Source organism: Ciconia boyciana, chromosome 8 (assembly GCF_034638445.1).
Source record: "Ciconia boyciana chromosome 8, ASM3463844v1, whole genome shotgun sequence".
Lineage (NCBI taxonomy): Eukaryota > Metazoa > Chordata > Aves > Ciconiiformes > Ciconiidae > Ciconia > Ciconia boyciana.
Window position 1 is genome coordinate 44,853,002 of NC_132941.1, and position 15,506 is coordinate 44,868,507.

Below are 15,506 nucleotides of genomic sequence, written 5' to 3' on the forward strand. Positions count from 1 at the left end.
TTTCCCTGCTATTTATTTTTTGCTTCCCTTGCTATAAATACACGAGGTTTAAAAAAAAAAATCTGGCTAAACTTGTTATATATCAAAAGGGCCAATATACTGACTTGTGCGTTTTTATCTATGCGGACACTAACAAAAGCCTGCGTGCGTATTTACATATAGCCTATATACATTTATTTGAGTGGGAAGTGCCATATATTTGGGATTGCGTGCAAAATATCATGTGTTCTTACTCTGTCGGTGAGGTATTTCGTGCCTATGTATGTCCCCTTTGCAAATACCCCTGTGTTACTCTGTTTCTAGAGGTTGTGTTTCTGTGGGCATCGTCAAGGTATCTGTACGTACATCACACTGAAACAGCGTAATTAGTTTTACTGTGTGCGTAAGAGTGTTGTGCGTTGCCAAAGTGTGAGGATCCGATGTATGTTGCGTTTGAATGTGCAGGCATGTGAACAGCCTGAGCGCTCTGCAGTGTGTTAGCACCTGACTGCATCTATCACCGGCCTTTTTCTCCTGCATCGATCCTTTTTTTTTTGCCTGTCTTATGCTTATTTTTGTCGCCTCAAGCCTGAGACCAAATCTGAGTCCCTCCACCAACAAAAGTCGCACCCTGACAGCTGGGGGAGGAGACGGGGGAAATTGTTCGCTAGTGCTGAATCGACCCTGCTGCTTCCCAGCCTCCTGCCAGGGCAGGGATCGGGCCGAGCCGGGAGCCGCGGGGACCGCGGGGCGCAGCGCTCCCCAGCCGGGGAAGGGGCCGCCTTCCAAGTTTAGCCGTTCCCTCGGGCTAGCGACGAGGAGTGAACCGGGGGGAGCGGGTGCAAGGGAAGCCTTCCTCCAGCGCTCGGGGCTGCGAGCCCGGCTTGGCAGCGGATAACGGCAGCCTTTCGGTTCAGAGCCCCAATACCCTGGCAAGGCTGGCGGTCGCTTACACCCCGGGAGGGGTGTTGGGGGGACAGGCGAAAACCCGTCCCCGCCGCCCGTCACCCCGCCAGCCCGAGCAGCCCCCAGACCTCGCGGCACGGCCGGGCTGCTCGGCGGGGAGCTCCTCCGCTCCCGCAGCAGCGCTGCCCGCCCCGGGCCAGGCGGCAGGCGCAAGCCGCAGCCCGGCGGCGCACGGCAGCGAGCCCCGGGGCAGACCCGCTCCCCTGCTGCCCGGCCCGGGCGGGGGCAGCCGGCTCCGGCCCCGCTGCCCGGGACTGGGCTCGGGGGCCACGGCGGGGCCGGGGAGCGCCCGCGGGGCCGCGGCCGGGGGCTGGCGAGCCGTGCCCAGGGGTCCCGCTGCGGGCGGGGGGCTGGAGCAGGCTGGATCTAACCTGACCGAGGGAGGATTGGGCCGTCCGCGCTGTCGAGAGGGGTTTTATGGGGCCGTAAAGAGGCGACTGGGCCGCGAGCAGGGCTGCGGGGCTGCTCATACCTGTTTATGGAGGAGACGCTGGGGACCGTGTCGTTGTCGCAGATGCCCTCGGCCAGTAGCCTGTCCCGGATCTCCCAGGCGAACATTGTCGGGTTTTGTCTCTTGTACTCGGCGATTTTATCCACTACTTTGGGGGTCGCCACTTTGGGTTTGGAGCCGCCGATCACGCCGGGCTTGATGCTCCCCGTCTCGTAATACCTGCACAAAGGACGGTCAGTGACCTGCCCTGCCAGCAACAGCTCCGCCGTCCCCCAGCTCCCGGTGCCCGGCTGCCCCTCGGAGCGCCCCGCGGCCCCCGGCCCCGCTCCCGGCCCCGCGCCCCACCTCGGCTTCGGCCCGCCGGTGCGCGGCGTCGGGCGGCGGCGGCTCGGGTGCCGCATGGCGCGGCTCCGCGGGGCGCCGGGCCGCCTGGGGCTGGGGCTGGGGCTGGGGGAGGCCCTTCTCCTCTCCAGGGCTCGCTCCCGCTCGCCTTTTTTTTTTCTGCCTTTTTTTCTGTGTGAGAAGCGAGGGGCGCTGGGCTGGTCGCTGCCTCCCCCTTCCCCCGCCTTGCACGCACACACTCGTTTCAGGCCGGGGGATCGGGAAGCAAAACAGAAACCCTCGCCCCGATGCGGCCGGCCGGAGGCGAAGCCCGCCGACCGCGGGGCCGGGCCGGGCGGCCGGGGAGGGGGCGCGGGGAGCGGGCAGTGCCGGGCTCGCACCCTTCGCCCCCGGCTCTCCCGGCCGGCTTCTCCCCGCCGCCGCGCTCCGCTCGCCGCGCTCGGGGCGCTGGCAGGGCTGGGGGTGCGGGAGCGCGGTTTAGCCCCCCCGCCGCGGTCCCTCGGAAGCGGGTGCTCGTACGGGGCGGCTCCAGCCCCTCTCCCCGTTAGCTCTGCTGGCGGCAGCGGCTCTGACCCGTCTCTTGCAGAGGGCACGGCGGCGCGCACACCGCAGCACCGGCGGCTGGGGCTCTGCCGCCTGCCGACGCCGGTCCGCATGCGAGCGGCCGGGCCCGGGGCCGCCGAGGCCCCCCCGGCCTGCCTCTGGCGATATTTCACCCCGCATCTGGCGGCGATCGGTTACCGCGGGTATTCATGTATTTGCCCCGTTGTTTATTTGTTTACCCGTGTATTTGCGAAGGCCGCTCACGGATTGTTGTGAGTTGGGGGATTGTTGTTGTTTTGTCGTTCCTTCCTTCCTTCTTCCCCCGTCCCTTCTCTTTCCCGCCCTCCCGCCCACCCCTCGCAAATTGTTTCCCTTCCCAGGAGTTTCCAAACACCGCCGGGGGGTGAAGCACGTCCTTCCCGGCTGGAGGAGGGGGCCCTGCTCAGCCGCGGGCTCCCACGGCGCGGAGGCGGCGGGGAGAGCCCGGCGCCGCGGGAGGGGCGGGAGGTCACCCCGGAGCGGGGAAGGGATGCACCGGCGCCGTCCCAGGGGAGGGGAAGGAGCTGCCTCTTTCCTTACCTGCCCAGGATCTTGCTGACACAACCGTGGCTGACCCGCAGCTGCCTGGAAATGTCACAGGGTCGTACCCCCTGGTGAGCCAGCTCCACTATCCTTTGTCTCACCACGTCAGGTAGGGGCCTGCCGTTCACAAACACCCCCCCGAGCTGGTTCACACCCCCGTGCCCTGCTGGGGAAAGAGAAATAAAAAAAACACAACAACCCACGCACACCAGAAACACACCGTTAGTCGTGGATTCTTCGCCACTCGTACTGCAAAATCTCCAGTCACTACAGATGGATGGAGGTGATGGCGGGGGGCCGAGAGGGGGGAACGAGACGTGGGGGAGAGAGAGAAGAGAAAAAGGGAGAAAGAGAGGAAGAAAGGGGAAACAGGGAGAAAGAGGGGAAGAAAGGGGAAACAGGGAGAAAGAGAATGAGAGAGAGAAGGAAAGATAAAGAGAAGGAAAGGTAAAGAGAGAAGGAAAGATAGAGAAGGAAAGATAAAGAGAGAAGGAAAAGAAAAAGGAAGAAAGGAAAAAGAGCGAGAAAGGAAGAAAGGAAAGAGGAAGGAAGAAAGAAAGAGAGAGGAGGAGAGATGGGAAGGAAAGAGAAGGCAGAGTGAATTTTCGCGAGCCGGCGGCTAGCCGGGGACTGTCCCCCCATACGCCGTCTCCCCTCCCAGGGCCGGAGAGACCTCTCCCTCCCGCGGTCCCCGCCCGGGACGCCGGAGCGGCGGCTTCTCGGGGCCATTGTGGCGGGGCCAGGACGGAGGCAGCGCCCGCCCCAAGAGTTGGGGAGAGATGCGCTCCCGAACTCCGGAACTGAGCTGCTTAGCGGCTCCGGGCGGACCCCGCCGCAGTCCCCCTTCTCTCTACTCTTGGGCTTTTCCTCTCTCCTCCTTTCATTTTCTTTCCGCGATTTTCTATCACATTGTCCATTACAGTTACTGGCGAACCCCGCCCTCCCGCACCCCGCGGCATGTCCCCCATGCAACGCGTCCTCTCCCATTCTTTTCGGATGCGAGTTGAAGGGATTCAGCAAGAAAAAGAGAAAGGGGAAGAAATGTAGGGACAGGGAGGGAGAGAGAAAGAAAATATTCTGTGTCCCGCGGCCGGTGTTCGTTTACAGACAGACCCTCTCTCTCCTCAGCTTTCGATCTTTAAAGGACAAATCCTCCAGTAAAAAAAAAAAATAAATCTACCAGACTCGCACGGTTCCGTCTTCCCCCCCCGCCCCCAATCTAATTCAGGGAGAATTTAAAATGCTCCGTTTCCCGCTGTTCCTCCCTTTCCAGGCAAAACCCGCGCTCTCTCGGGTAGGTCTGCTAGGATAGCTTTTTCTCCATCTCGAGAAATAACTTTGGGGAAAAAATAAGTATGCACCTGCTGAGCACGGGCAGGAGGGACGGAGTGGCGGGCATAAAGGGAACTGTCTCCCCTCGGGACCCAGCAGGACGGGCGGCTGTGCACCGCCCGCACCTGGGCCGGTCCGCGGTAGGGACGGGAGCGGGTCGCCGGTGCCCGGGCGTGCGGGGAGCTGCACAGGGGCAGGCGGTGCGGCTCCGCTGGCGCTGCTCCCTGGGCGTCTCTATCTCCGGAATATCCAGCTGATATAGCTGTGGAGTGCACACTGTATTAAAGCTTTCCTTTCACACAACCCTAACCTCCTGTATCTTCCTCGCCAAGAGATCTTAGTTCGTTTTGCAGTTTGCTGAAAAATGATCTGTTTGTATTTTCGCTGAGGTTTTTTTCTCCCCTGCTTCTGACACTGACTTATTGGCTCTGAACTTAGTGGAAACTCTCATTGCCCTGCGATCGATCCAAGTCCTTTCGCAGAAATAGAGTTTTTTCCATCTCCCCCACCCCTGCAGTAACACCTCCACGTATCCCCTCCCAGCCGCCTCGGCCAGGGCGCCGGCCGGCTTCCCCATCCCTTCCCCGATGAGTCGGGGTTATTTGTTGCGTTCTTTTGTTAGTCTTTCTTAAAAGATATTTAGGCTTTCGGGGGGGAGGGGGGATATTTATCTTGCCCCACTAAAACCCGCGGGTATATGTCGCTTGTGTTTTCTTCATTTGTCCAGAAGCCCTCCTGCACATGTTGCCTCTAAAGTTACAAGACAGCAATTTCCTCGGCAACTCCGTGATAAATAATTCAAAGCACCTTTTATAACTCGCATTACAAAGTATTAAAAGGCAACAGATGCAAAAAAGATTAAAAATTAATAATTCAAATTATTGCAGCCCGGATATTTTTCACACGAGTTCGTTTTGCTCTGCCCCGTGCTTTTCTAAGGTTATTTCGATCAGAGCAGTGAGATATTTACGTGTATTTATCTGCGTGTAAGTGCCGGCGTCTGTGTGTGCACATACCCAGCCGGCCGTACCGCTTTCGTACGGACAGTGTTTTGCTGCCTCTGTGCCCGTACGTATTTTAATTGGTTACTAATATCTAGGTCTGTAGCTCTGGAAATACATTTTAGGGAACAAATCGAATGTTGATTTTATTTCTTTTTTTTTAATCGGAAGCCACAATTGTTCACGAATCTCATTGGAGTTGTTTTAAACACCAGAGAGAGCGAAACGCCTCTTTCGGCTGCCTGCATGTTCCGGAGCCTACCGGAGGCAGAACTGCTGCAGCCGCGCCTGCAAGCAGGTCGCACCGCTGAAAACTAAAAATAACGTCTCATGCACGGACTATTTTCTGTTAAAGGTCTTCGAAAATTAAAGCCTACATTTTAAGCAAGGTACCCTGGAAATCATTGATTCGGAAACAGGAAGGCAGGTACCTACAGCCACGGTTGGGGATCTGACCATGGGCTTGTATTTCTGCGCCTTCCTTCTCACGGCAAAATCGGGGTTTTTTAAACTTCAAGCATTTCCGTTTTTTTACCTTTTCGGTTTGTGTTTATGCAGCGGGCAGGGCGTGTCCTCAAAAGTTTCGGTGTCAAAAGTTACAAATTGCTCTTAATTATTCATTTCCTGACTCGAGATGCTCTCGATCTCGGCTTTCTATTTGTATTTCTTTCTCTAATTTAAATCTCGGAATTATTTTCCCTCCGTGCGGTGAAATTAAAATCCCTGAAAATTCCTTGTTACGGTCCCTGGCAAAGGGGTCTTTCGCTTTCCTTCGCCCCCCTTTTAGAGAAGGGTTCTTTAAAGTGAAAATGTGTCACGAACGCCCTTTCCTCCGTGCCAGGAGTGCATTTAAAATGCACGCCGGGGACCGGGTAAATAAACCAGGAGGGACCGTGACTTCTCGGGAGCCTCCGAAGCCGCCAGATCTCCCAGCCGTGCGATTGTCCTATTTTTCCCTCAGTCCAGCCCTTCACCAAACCGCACCAAACCGAAGCACGGAACAGCCACCGACCACCCCGCCATTAACTTGGAACTGCCGTCTCCCCTCTCTGCCACTGAAATCCGAAGTCAAAGCGAACAGCAACAGACCGCGGGGGAAGCTGTGGGCTTAGAGCCACGCAGGGCTGCGGGAAGCCCCGGCCCGGCGGGGCAGGGGCAGGGAGAGGGTCCAGCCCGGGGGCTGACACGGGTCGGAATAAACTCGTGCGGTCGGCAGGGCGAGGGGAAGGTGCCTCTGCGGAGGGAAGATCTGGTTCGGGGGGGTTTCCTCCGCACACACACGGCACCCAGCACGGGCACAGCCGCACACCGCCCCCGGCCCCCCGGGCTGGGGGTCCCGGCCCCCGCCCCGCCGCCGGCACGGAGCCCTGCTTCCCCCGGGCCCGGGGCTGGCCGGGACCCTCGCTCTGCCGCCGGGGCCGACGGTGCCCGTCCTGCCTTCTGAACGCCCCTCTAAGCCCGGTTCGGCCAGGGGAGGAGAGGCTGGCGGTGAAAGGATGGACCTGGAGGAGGGTCAGGTGAGGAAGAATGGCCGGGGAAGGAGGGATGGAGGGATGAGAAGGAGGGAGAACAGCGGAAGGAGCCGGGCTCCAGTACTCACGGTGCATTGCTGAGAAGGGGTCTGCCTTGCAGTGCATATCCATGGGGAGGCAAAGGAAGGGGAAGAAATCGGCTGAAGCCGCCGTGTCGCCTCTAAAACTCAACTTCAAGACTTAGGGGAGAAAAAAAATAACAAAAAAACAAACCAAACCAAAGCAAAACAAAAAAACACACAAGGAGAGGAGAGGAGGGGAGCGGCGGGGTGCGCTGGCCCCCCTGCCCGGCGGAGCGGGGAGCGAAGTACTTTCCGGCGGGCGGGAGGGCTGCGCCGGCTCTGGGGGCCGGGGCGGCGGGGCCGGCGGAGTCAGCAGGGTCCGTGGGAGCGAGGGGCTGGCGGCGCCGGGGGGCAGGCGGGTGTCATGGCTGGGAGGGCTCAGAGCATCCCCGGCGGCGGGGAGGGGGTGCCGGAGCAAGGTGCGGCCGGCGGCCAGGCGGCAGAAGGCGCAGGAGGACGCGGCTCTCCCTCCTCCTCCTCCTCCTCCTCCTCCCGCGGTCCGGGGCTAGTTCATTTAAGTTCAAAGCGGAGTAGCAATCCCCGGGAAAGCTGCGAGCGGCGGGCGGGCGCGCCCCCTCCTCTCGGCCGGGCGGAGGATCCGGCGCCCGGCGGACTTTCGCCCGAGGTGGGAAGTGCTTGCGAGGAGCCGGGGCCGGAGACTGGAGCCTCCGCTCCCGGTGTGTGTCTCTCTAAAAGCCGCAGCGCCCTCAGCCCCCCGCCCGCCTCCCCGGAGATGGATGACTTGTCAGACAAAGGCAATAGATTCCGACACTCTCTGATTCGCCAGCGCGCCGAGCCGAGCGCGGCCAGGAGAGGAGAGGAGAGGAGAGAGAGGGAGAGGAGAGAGGAGAGAGAGGGGAGAGGAGAGAGGGGAGAGGAGAGGAGAGGAGGGCCGGGCCGGCGGCGCTCGGCGCGGGGGGGCCGCCGCCTTCGGGACCCGGCGGCGGGGGAGCCCCGGCCGCCCGCCCCGGAGCGCCCCGGGCCACGCGTGTGCGGGGCGGCGGCGCCCCTGCCCGGCCCGCGGGAAGGGGCTGGAGCCCCGCTTTGTTGTCGCTTGCGGCTCTGGACCTTTAACTCCCTTGTTTAGCACACGCACACGCACGCACACACGGCTCGGTAGCCGCATCTCCCTTCTCACGCCCCGCTCTTTTTTGCCGGAGACTTTACTCGGGGCGAAACGGGAGAGGGGGATTCGATGCACGTCAAGGCTTCCGTGGTGTGCGGCTTGGCGTGGGAGACGGACGGGGAGAGAAAGGGAGAAAGGGGGAGAGAGAGGGGAAAGGGAAACGGAGAGAGGCAGAGAGAGGGGGGAGAGATCAAGAGAGAAAGACATAAAGAAGAAAAAGAAAGAAAAATAAATAGAGGCTAGAGGGACCGAGAGAGCGAGCGAAAGGGCGAAAGAGAAAAAGAACGAGAGAACGAGAACGAAAGAGAGAAAGAGAAAGAAAGAAAAAGAAAGAAAGAGAAAGAAAAAGAAGGAAAGAAAGCAAGCTTCTTGCACCTCTTTGAACCAAGAGGTTGGGCCCGTTTCAGTCATTGCAAAGTTTCCCCTCACGCACATTTGGGAAAATAACAGCAAATCCAGCCTCCCACTTCCCGCATCTCTGCGGCTTTTTTCTTTTTTTAATGCTAGAGTGGGATTTAAGAATTATTTGACAAATAAGTCTACGGCTAAAATAGACGTGGCTTTGACCTAGCAGAGTGGCAGAGAGCGAGGAGAAACGCCTTCTTAGGGTAATAACCAGGGGTAAAAAGACAAGGTAGAAATTGCTGTGAGCTCAATTTTGATTTTCAGACTGCGAGTTTTTCATCACCTGAAATGTACTTCCTTCTTCTCCTCCTTTCCTCCGTCATCCTTCCTCATCCCTCCGCTTATTTGTCACGAAACAGCCCCTTTGTTTTCTAACTGGTTTAAGTAAAGAATCTCTGAGAGATCTTTATGAAATGTTTTCCACTGTCTCATAAATCATTTTGGCACTTCAGCTGATGTTTTATCTTTCTCTCCCCCCACTCCCCTCTCTCTTTCCCTTGCGTGCAAGAAGGATGATTTGGGGGAAAAAAAAAAAAAAGATCTGTTTTTGACACCACCAACGGTTAAATGTAACGTAAGGCAGCGCTCAGCTCCCGGTCTGCGCTGCGGAGAGGCACGGCGGGCACAGCTGAAACGCAAGTGCCAGCCCCTGCCAGCACGCCCACGCAGGGTGAATTTCCCACAGGAGCGGGGCTCTCCGCTGCCCGCTCCGGAGCGGTGCTCGCTGCCGCCCGGCTGCGGCAGGCGCCGCTCCGCTCCGCCCCGCCCCGCCCGGGGAGCTCCCGCCGGGCGCCAACTTTGCGAGGGGCCGCTGCGCTCCGCGGGCAGCCCCGCCGCCGGGCCGGGGGTTGCCCCCCTCACCGCCGCGGCCCCCGGCTCTGCCCCGCCGGCCGCAGCTCGCCCACCCGCGACCGCGCCCGGCCGCCGCCGCCCCCCGCCCCCCCGCCGGCCCCCTTTATCAGCCGCTGCCCCCCGGGCAGCGGGGCCCACGGCCCGCGGCGGGGCCGCCCCCGCGCAGCGGCGGAGGGGCGGCCGGGCGGCGGCGGCCGGGCGCAGGTGCGGGGCGGCGGCGGCGCTCCCCGCCGCGGCCCCTAGATGGCGCCCTCCGGTCGGCTTGGCGGCGCGGGGACGGGGACGGCGCGGCGGCGGCGGCGGCGGCGGCGGGCGCGGGGACGGGCCGGCAGCGGGGCCGCCGCGATCCCCGGCCGCGGCCCCGGCACGCACCTGCCGGCGGGGCGGTGCGGGCCCGGTGGTTATGAAGTCCCCCCGACAACAACAGCTCCCTTCGCGGCGGGGCTGGGAGCGCGCCGATCGCCGCTGCCGTTAACCCCTTCCGCCACGCAGCTGCTCCCGCGCTCTCTGTGGCTGGAAACGGCCCTTTTGGACTCTCCTCCGCCGAGCGGTCTCGGCCGCTTCTCGTCTTCCAGCACCTCCCCTCCCTTTTCCCGTCCACCCCGACCCTTCGGGCCGGGCTCGAGCATACGGCCCAGCCCGCAGGCAGAGGCGGGGAGGTTGAGCGCGGCAGCCCCCAGCCATGCCGGGCAGAAGGGTCCATCCTCCGGCGTCGTGCCTGCGTTACCTAACCGCCCCGTCCCCGGGGCCTCTGCTTTCCGGGAACTTCCTCATCGCCTCCCGCTCTGTGCCGTCATTAGCACTCGGGGAGTTCATTTTGTCTCTCACAGAGATGCTCTGGGGCTTTGTAACTGTTGCTTGTACGGTGAGGAGAGAAGAGCTTGGTGGTGGGCCGGGGCGGACCCCAAATCTCCTCCCGAGAATGTGTTTTGCCGTAGTGTCCTCACTCCCTGTTGCTGTTTCCCCATCTCAGTGAGGAGAAAGGCAGGAATAAGAGACTCGAGAAACACACGACGTGAGCGCTCTGCGAGACGAAGCTTGAGTCCCACGGCGCGGAGGTAACCCGGGTAAACGGGGGAGCCCCGAGCCTGGTGGAACAAGACCGCTTTCTCAGGAGAGAAAGGGAAGGAGAAAGGGAAGGGCAAGGGAAAGGAGAAGAAGGAAAAGAAATAAAAAAGAAAATAAAAGAAGAGAGAAAAGAAGAGAAGAAGGAAAAAGCTCCCCGCTCGCTGTCCCCTTCCCCCACCACACATACCACAATATCACCTGGTGCCCCTTCCCACACCAGACTTCCTGGAAGAATTGCTTTGTCAACATTTAAATCCACCGAACAATTTCTCTCTGCCCAGACTAAAAATACTGGCCTGTCCCCGCGGCCCCGGGCACGGCCGTGTGCCCTGTGGGACCGGGTGAGGCCGAGACCACGGGCCTCTTCCCACTCGCAGGCTCCGCACGCATCTCCCCAGCCTATTCCCCTTCACCAGCCCTGGGTGCTTTTTTCCCCGTCCCACTTTAAATGAATCTTTCTGCCTCGATTTTTCTCTTCTCTTCTCTTCTCTTCTCTTCTCTTCTCTTCTCTTCTCTTCTCTTCTCTTCTCTTCTCTTCTCTTCTCTTCTCTTCTCTTCTCTTCTCTTCTCTTCTCTTCTCTTCTCTTCTCTCTTTTCTCTTTTTTTCTTCTATTTTCTTTTCCTCTTTTATTTTTTCTTTTCCTCTTTTCTTTCTTTTGCTCCCCCCTCTTCTTTTATTTCTTTTAGTCTTTCTCAAAGAGGATCTGAAGATCTCCCCCTTCCTCGCTAACCCAGCCCCCCCCTCAAGCTAGAAACATTTACACTTCAAAAGAGGCGCCCGCCTCTCTGCGGAAATTTCAAGAAAAATAAACTTTTTGGGGGGGTTGCGGCGATAGCTATCTTTCGATCTGCTTCATTAGCCGGCTTTCTCCAGCTGATCGAGCCGAAATCTTCTCCACTGGTCCTATTTCCCACCCCCGGCCCCAGTACACATAACCGCCAGGGCCCTCTCAGCTCCGCTCCGAAGCCTTTCTCGCTCTCCCGTGCTGCCTTGGCTCCGCCAACTTGCCGAGCTCGCCTTGTCCCCGGGAAGCGGGTTAAACAGACGCCGTTCTCGGCCACCGCCTCCGCTCCTCCGCTGCCAGCCGGGACGGGCGCTCCCCCGGGGCCGGGGGGCTCGGCGGCGGGGGGAGCCCCTTGGAGACGTCCGGCCTGGAGCAAAGTTGTGCCTGCGACCGTCGTTGTCTCCAGAGCCAGGACTTGCGCCCACGCTGGCTCCCAGTTTTCTACGGGTTGTCTGTCGCTGATCACGCTGGAAACCGGTTACAGCCCTGTGGCTGCGGGACGGCGTGCTGCGGGGGGCCAAGTTTTGCGTTGATACCGGCCCGAGGTGCCGCTCGCTCCTCGGCTCAGCACCCCGCCTGCCGCCTTCCCCTTGCCAAGTGTGCCAGCGCTTTCAGCCTACACGTTGGTAGTGTGGAGGTGGTTTAGCTCTGCCCTTAATAGTCTCCAGCACCATATTTACGAATTTACAGGATAAATCTGCGCGGACCATCTATATGTATTATTCTGCCCTGCGACAACTAATTTAACCTCGCGTGGGAAAGTCGGGAGCGAAATCCCTGGCTGTGAAACGATAAAGAAAAAAACAAAACAAAACAAAACAAAAAAGCCCAGGGCTGTGAGCGTTTAGGGGAAAGAGTAGGCGTGTGTGTGAGTGTGAGGGGGTCTTCAAGGAAAGGGGCGCTTTCACAAAACCTTCCCGGGCGACTTTTGGGGTGCTTTGTCTGAGGACAGAGTGATTTCTGGCCTGAGGAGACATCCCGCTGCCTCTCCCCGGCCAGCACCCAGGGGAAAGGGGTGCCCAGGCCAGGGATCACTCCTTCGCTGTGGGGGTGCTGGGGGTCTGATCTTCCCCGGGGGGGCGAGGGCGATGGGGCAGGGCCGAGGTGCCGGGCAGCAGCGTGGAGATGTGGGAGCGGGATCAAAGCTGCCTAGGAGGTTTTCCCCGGGCCGGGCAGGGCCGGGCAGGGCGAGGGGAGGCAGACAGGGCCCTGCCGCCCCTCCCCGCCCCCCCAGCCGCTCTGCCCAGGGGACCCGAGATTGCTCTTGCTGGCCGAGTTTAACAAATAAACACAAAGTTAGGTTTTAAACGAACAATTAATAAGAAGGAGAGCGCGAAAAGAATAAAAGACCCCCGTCCTTCCCCTCCCCCTGTGTCTCCGAGCCCCTCTCCCCCTCTCCCTCTCTCTCCCCCTCTAAGCACCTCTGGTCACGTTGGAGGATGAGTTTTTGGAGAGCTTCTGGTACAATATGGAGCACCACGGGCTGCAATTTCACACTCCACAGCACATTCCCCCTAAAGCTACTTTCTTTTTTTCCCATCTAAGACCCCCTCATGTCTCCCCCTCTCTCTTTCTCTCGCTCTTTTGTGAGCCATGGGTGGGTTGCATGTCTGGGGGACGCCGGGGCTGCGCGGAGGCCGGCGGACGGGCCCTGCCAGCGGGGCGGGTGCGTGTGTGCGCCGGGGGGGCCGCGCTCCCCCCTCGCCCTGCCTGCTGCTGGCTTTTCCCTTCTCTGCATTTGTTTGCCCTGAATGGTAATAGCCCACGTGTGCTGCTCTTTATTCAGTCACCGACACTTTAACCTCTCCTCTTTACAAGAGAGCGTTTGCCACAAAAACGAGACAAGCCGGAGACCTTTTACAGCCTCATTGAGGGGGGGAAAAAAAAAAGAAAGAAAGAAAGAGGGGGAAAAAAGCCAACAATGTGAAGAGACACTTCTGCAACAAAGCCGCCTCTTAGCGCACCGGGGCGGCCGGAGCCGGGGCGAGCCTCCAAGCCTCCCGGGCCACAGACATATGGGGACGGGGACAGCCTCGGCGCTGGCCGCCCGAGCCCGCCCCTCCCTCCCCGAACAGGCAGGCGGGGAGCGGGCACACGGCTCCCGGCGCCGGGCTTGGGCCTCGGTCCGCCCCCTGCCCCCGAGCCTCGCACCCGGCCCCGGGCTGGGGGAGCCCTCGCTGCGAGCGGGGTGCCCGACCTGGCTCCCAGCCAGGCGGCCTCCGCGGGCCGGCGTCTCCCGCTCGCCACGAAACCCCTGCCACCGCGCTCTCCTTTTGTCTGTCCCCCGGCCCCGCAGCCCCTCCGCTCCTCCGCCTGCTCATTTCTTTGCCCCGGAGCGGCGGTGGGGGGTGAGGGCAGGGGGCTCCGTGCTGCTCCTCTGACCCAGCGGAGCCGGCCCAGATGTGAACCCTCCTGCCCCTCCCGTGGCGGGAGGCCGTGGCACCGGCGAGGCCCAGCTGCCTCTTCCCTTTGCCCTGGGCTGCCGCTGGGGCAGAGGCGTGGGAGCCCCCCTCTGCTGCCGCCTCCCCCCACGCTGGAGATGTCTTTTTTTGTCCTCCTCTAATTTCTCCATAAAACTCCCGATGAGTGAATTAGACGCTTATTAAAGTCTCCTTTTAATCAGCAGTAATGGGAGACCCTCCCTCCCTCCCTCTCTCTGCCCGTCCAAGGTTAGTTTGCCTCCAGGCCATTTGCAAATGTTAGGATTTACAGTTATCACACGCAAAAACATTTATATAACCCCTAACTATAATACACCCATAAAAACGCGGAGGGAGCGAAAACTGCTGCGGATCAGCGAAAAACCCTATGGCTTGGCCATTAAAGTCCCTGGAAAGGGTAATTCCAGCAGTCAGAGGGGCCAAAGTGTGGTAATGACTGCCTGGGATCCACGGCTCCAAAAACGATCGCACAAAGAGCCCCGCCGGGGAGAGGGGCGGCCGCTGCGCCCCGCTCCCTCCACAGGGCAGGCGGGGGAAGTTGGGAGCAAACTTCTTCGCACAAGCACTAGAAAGTGATAGATATCCCTCGAGACTTTATTTCTTCTTTCCTTCTTTCGCTCCTTCTCTCCTTCTCTCTCGTCCCTGCTTCCCCCTTTCCCTCTTTCTTTCCATCTCTTTCCATCTCTCTTTCTTCTTTCTTTCTTTTTATTTATTTCTCTCCCTCTCTCTCCATTCCCTCTCTCTGTCTTTCTTTCCCTCTTCTTTCTTTCTTTTTCTTTCTTTCTTTCTCTCCCTTTCCCGCCTTTCCCTCTGTCTTTCTTTCTCTCTCTTTCTCCTTTCTTTCTGTCTCTGCCTTTCTCTCCCCTCCCTCTCTGTCTCTTTCTCTCTTTCTTTCCATCTCTCTTTCTTCTTTCTTTCTTTCTTTCTTTCTTTATTCTTTATTTCTTTCTTTCTCTTCCTTTCTCTCCCTTCCCTCTCTCCGTCTTTCTTTCCATCTGTCTTCTTTCTTTCTTTCTCTCCCTTTCCTCTCTCCGTGTTTCTCCCTTTCCCTCTCCCCTTCCCGTCTTCTTTTCCTTCCCAGCCAAGCTGAGCCCGGGCAATTTCTATACACACACGAATCCACCTCCCCAAAGAAAGTTGCCCCGGTCGCGTTTCTGGCAGCGCTTCCCGAGCCCCGCCGTGAGCCCTGCCTCTGCCCCCGCTTCCCTCCGCCCCGGACGGCTCTCCGGTCCGAGGGGATGCGCCGGGAGCTGGGTCGGGGGAGGCAGGCTCGTTTCCACCGCTAAACAAAGGCTGGAAACGCACCAACAAAGGACCTGGCGCGGCCCCTCCGCCCGGTGCGAGCGCCGCAGGTGAGGGCTGGGGCTTGCCCGGCCGGGCGCGGGGGGTCCTGCTTGCGAAGCAGCGCTTGAACCGGCGGGGGGAAGGCGGGGGTCTGCAGGGCTCGAGGAGAAACTGGTCGTAAGTTGGTGGGGAAACTTTCCCCCCCTCCCCTCTTTCTGGGAAAGCCGGGAAACCGGGCGATTTCAGCTCCCTCTCCGCCTGTCCCCTTCGCGCAGGGGGGCTCGCTCCTTCCCTTCCCATGCCTTCCCTTCCCTCCCTTCCCTGCCCCTGACTGGGAGCCGCGAAAGCCCAAGTTCGGCGCCTAATTACGAAGAGTGGCAGGAAGAGTCATTCCTCTTTAACATCAGCTGTTAATGGCCTCGGAGTTTAGTGCGTCTGAGGAGGAAGGCACAGAGCGAGAGGCAGGGGGATGGAGTGTGCGGGGAAACGGAAGGGCTGAAAGCAGGGGGGTCTCTGAGCGTGGTGGAGGAAGAGAATAAAGGAAGGAGAGAAACGGAGAATTTTCTTAACTTAAAAAGGAGCTGGAAGGTGGAGGGGGCGGGGAAGGACTGAACTGTGAGCCGACACCAGCTCTCGCCTCCAGCTCCCCCGGCTGCCTCAGCTGGGCAGGCTCGGGAGAGGGACGGAGTCGGGGAGCAACTGTGCGGGGAGGGAGAGCGGCGCGCAGCAGAGGAGAGAGGACGAGCGGATGCGGG

The 15,506-nt window shown here is 59.9% G+C and overlaps 1 protein-coding gene across 5 annotated transcripts in view; it reads right to left on the reverse strand.

Annotated features, from left to right (window-relative positions):
• Positions 1-6,854, reverse strand: part of PAX2 (paired box 2) — an 85,814-nt gene extending 78,960 nt beyond the window's left edge. For 2 of the 5 annotated variants that reach the window (XM_072869908.1, XM_072869907.1), the window contains exons 1-3: positions 6,797-6,839; positions 2,861-3,026; positions 1,418-1,615 (exon numbers count right to left, since the gene is read on the reverse strand). In XM_072869908.1, the coding sequence (XP_072726009.1) occupies positions 1,418-1,615; positions 2,861-3,026; positions 6,797-6,839 (407 nt within the window). Of the gene's footprint in view, positions 1-1,417; positions 1,616-2,860; positions 3,030-6,796 lie in introns of all 5 variants that reach the window. The other 3 variants (XM_072869905.1, XM_072869906.1, XM_072869909.1) reach the window with 2 other exon arrangements.
• Positions 6,855-15,506: the final 8,652 nt, after the last annotated feature.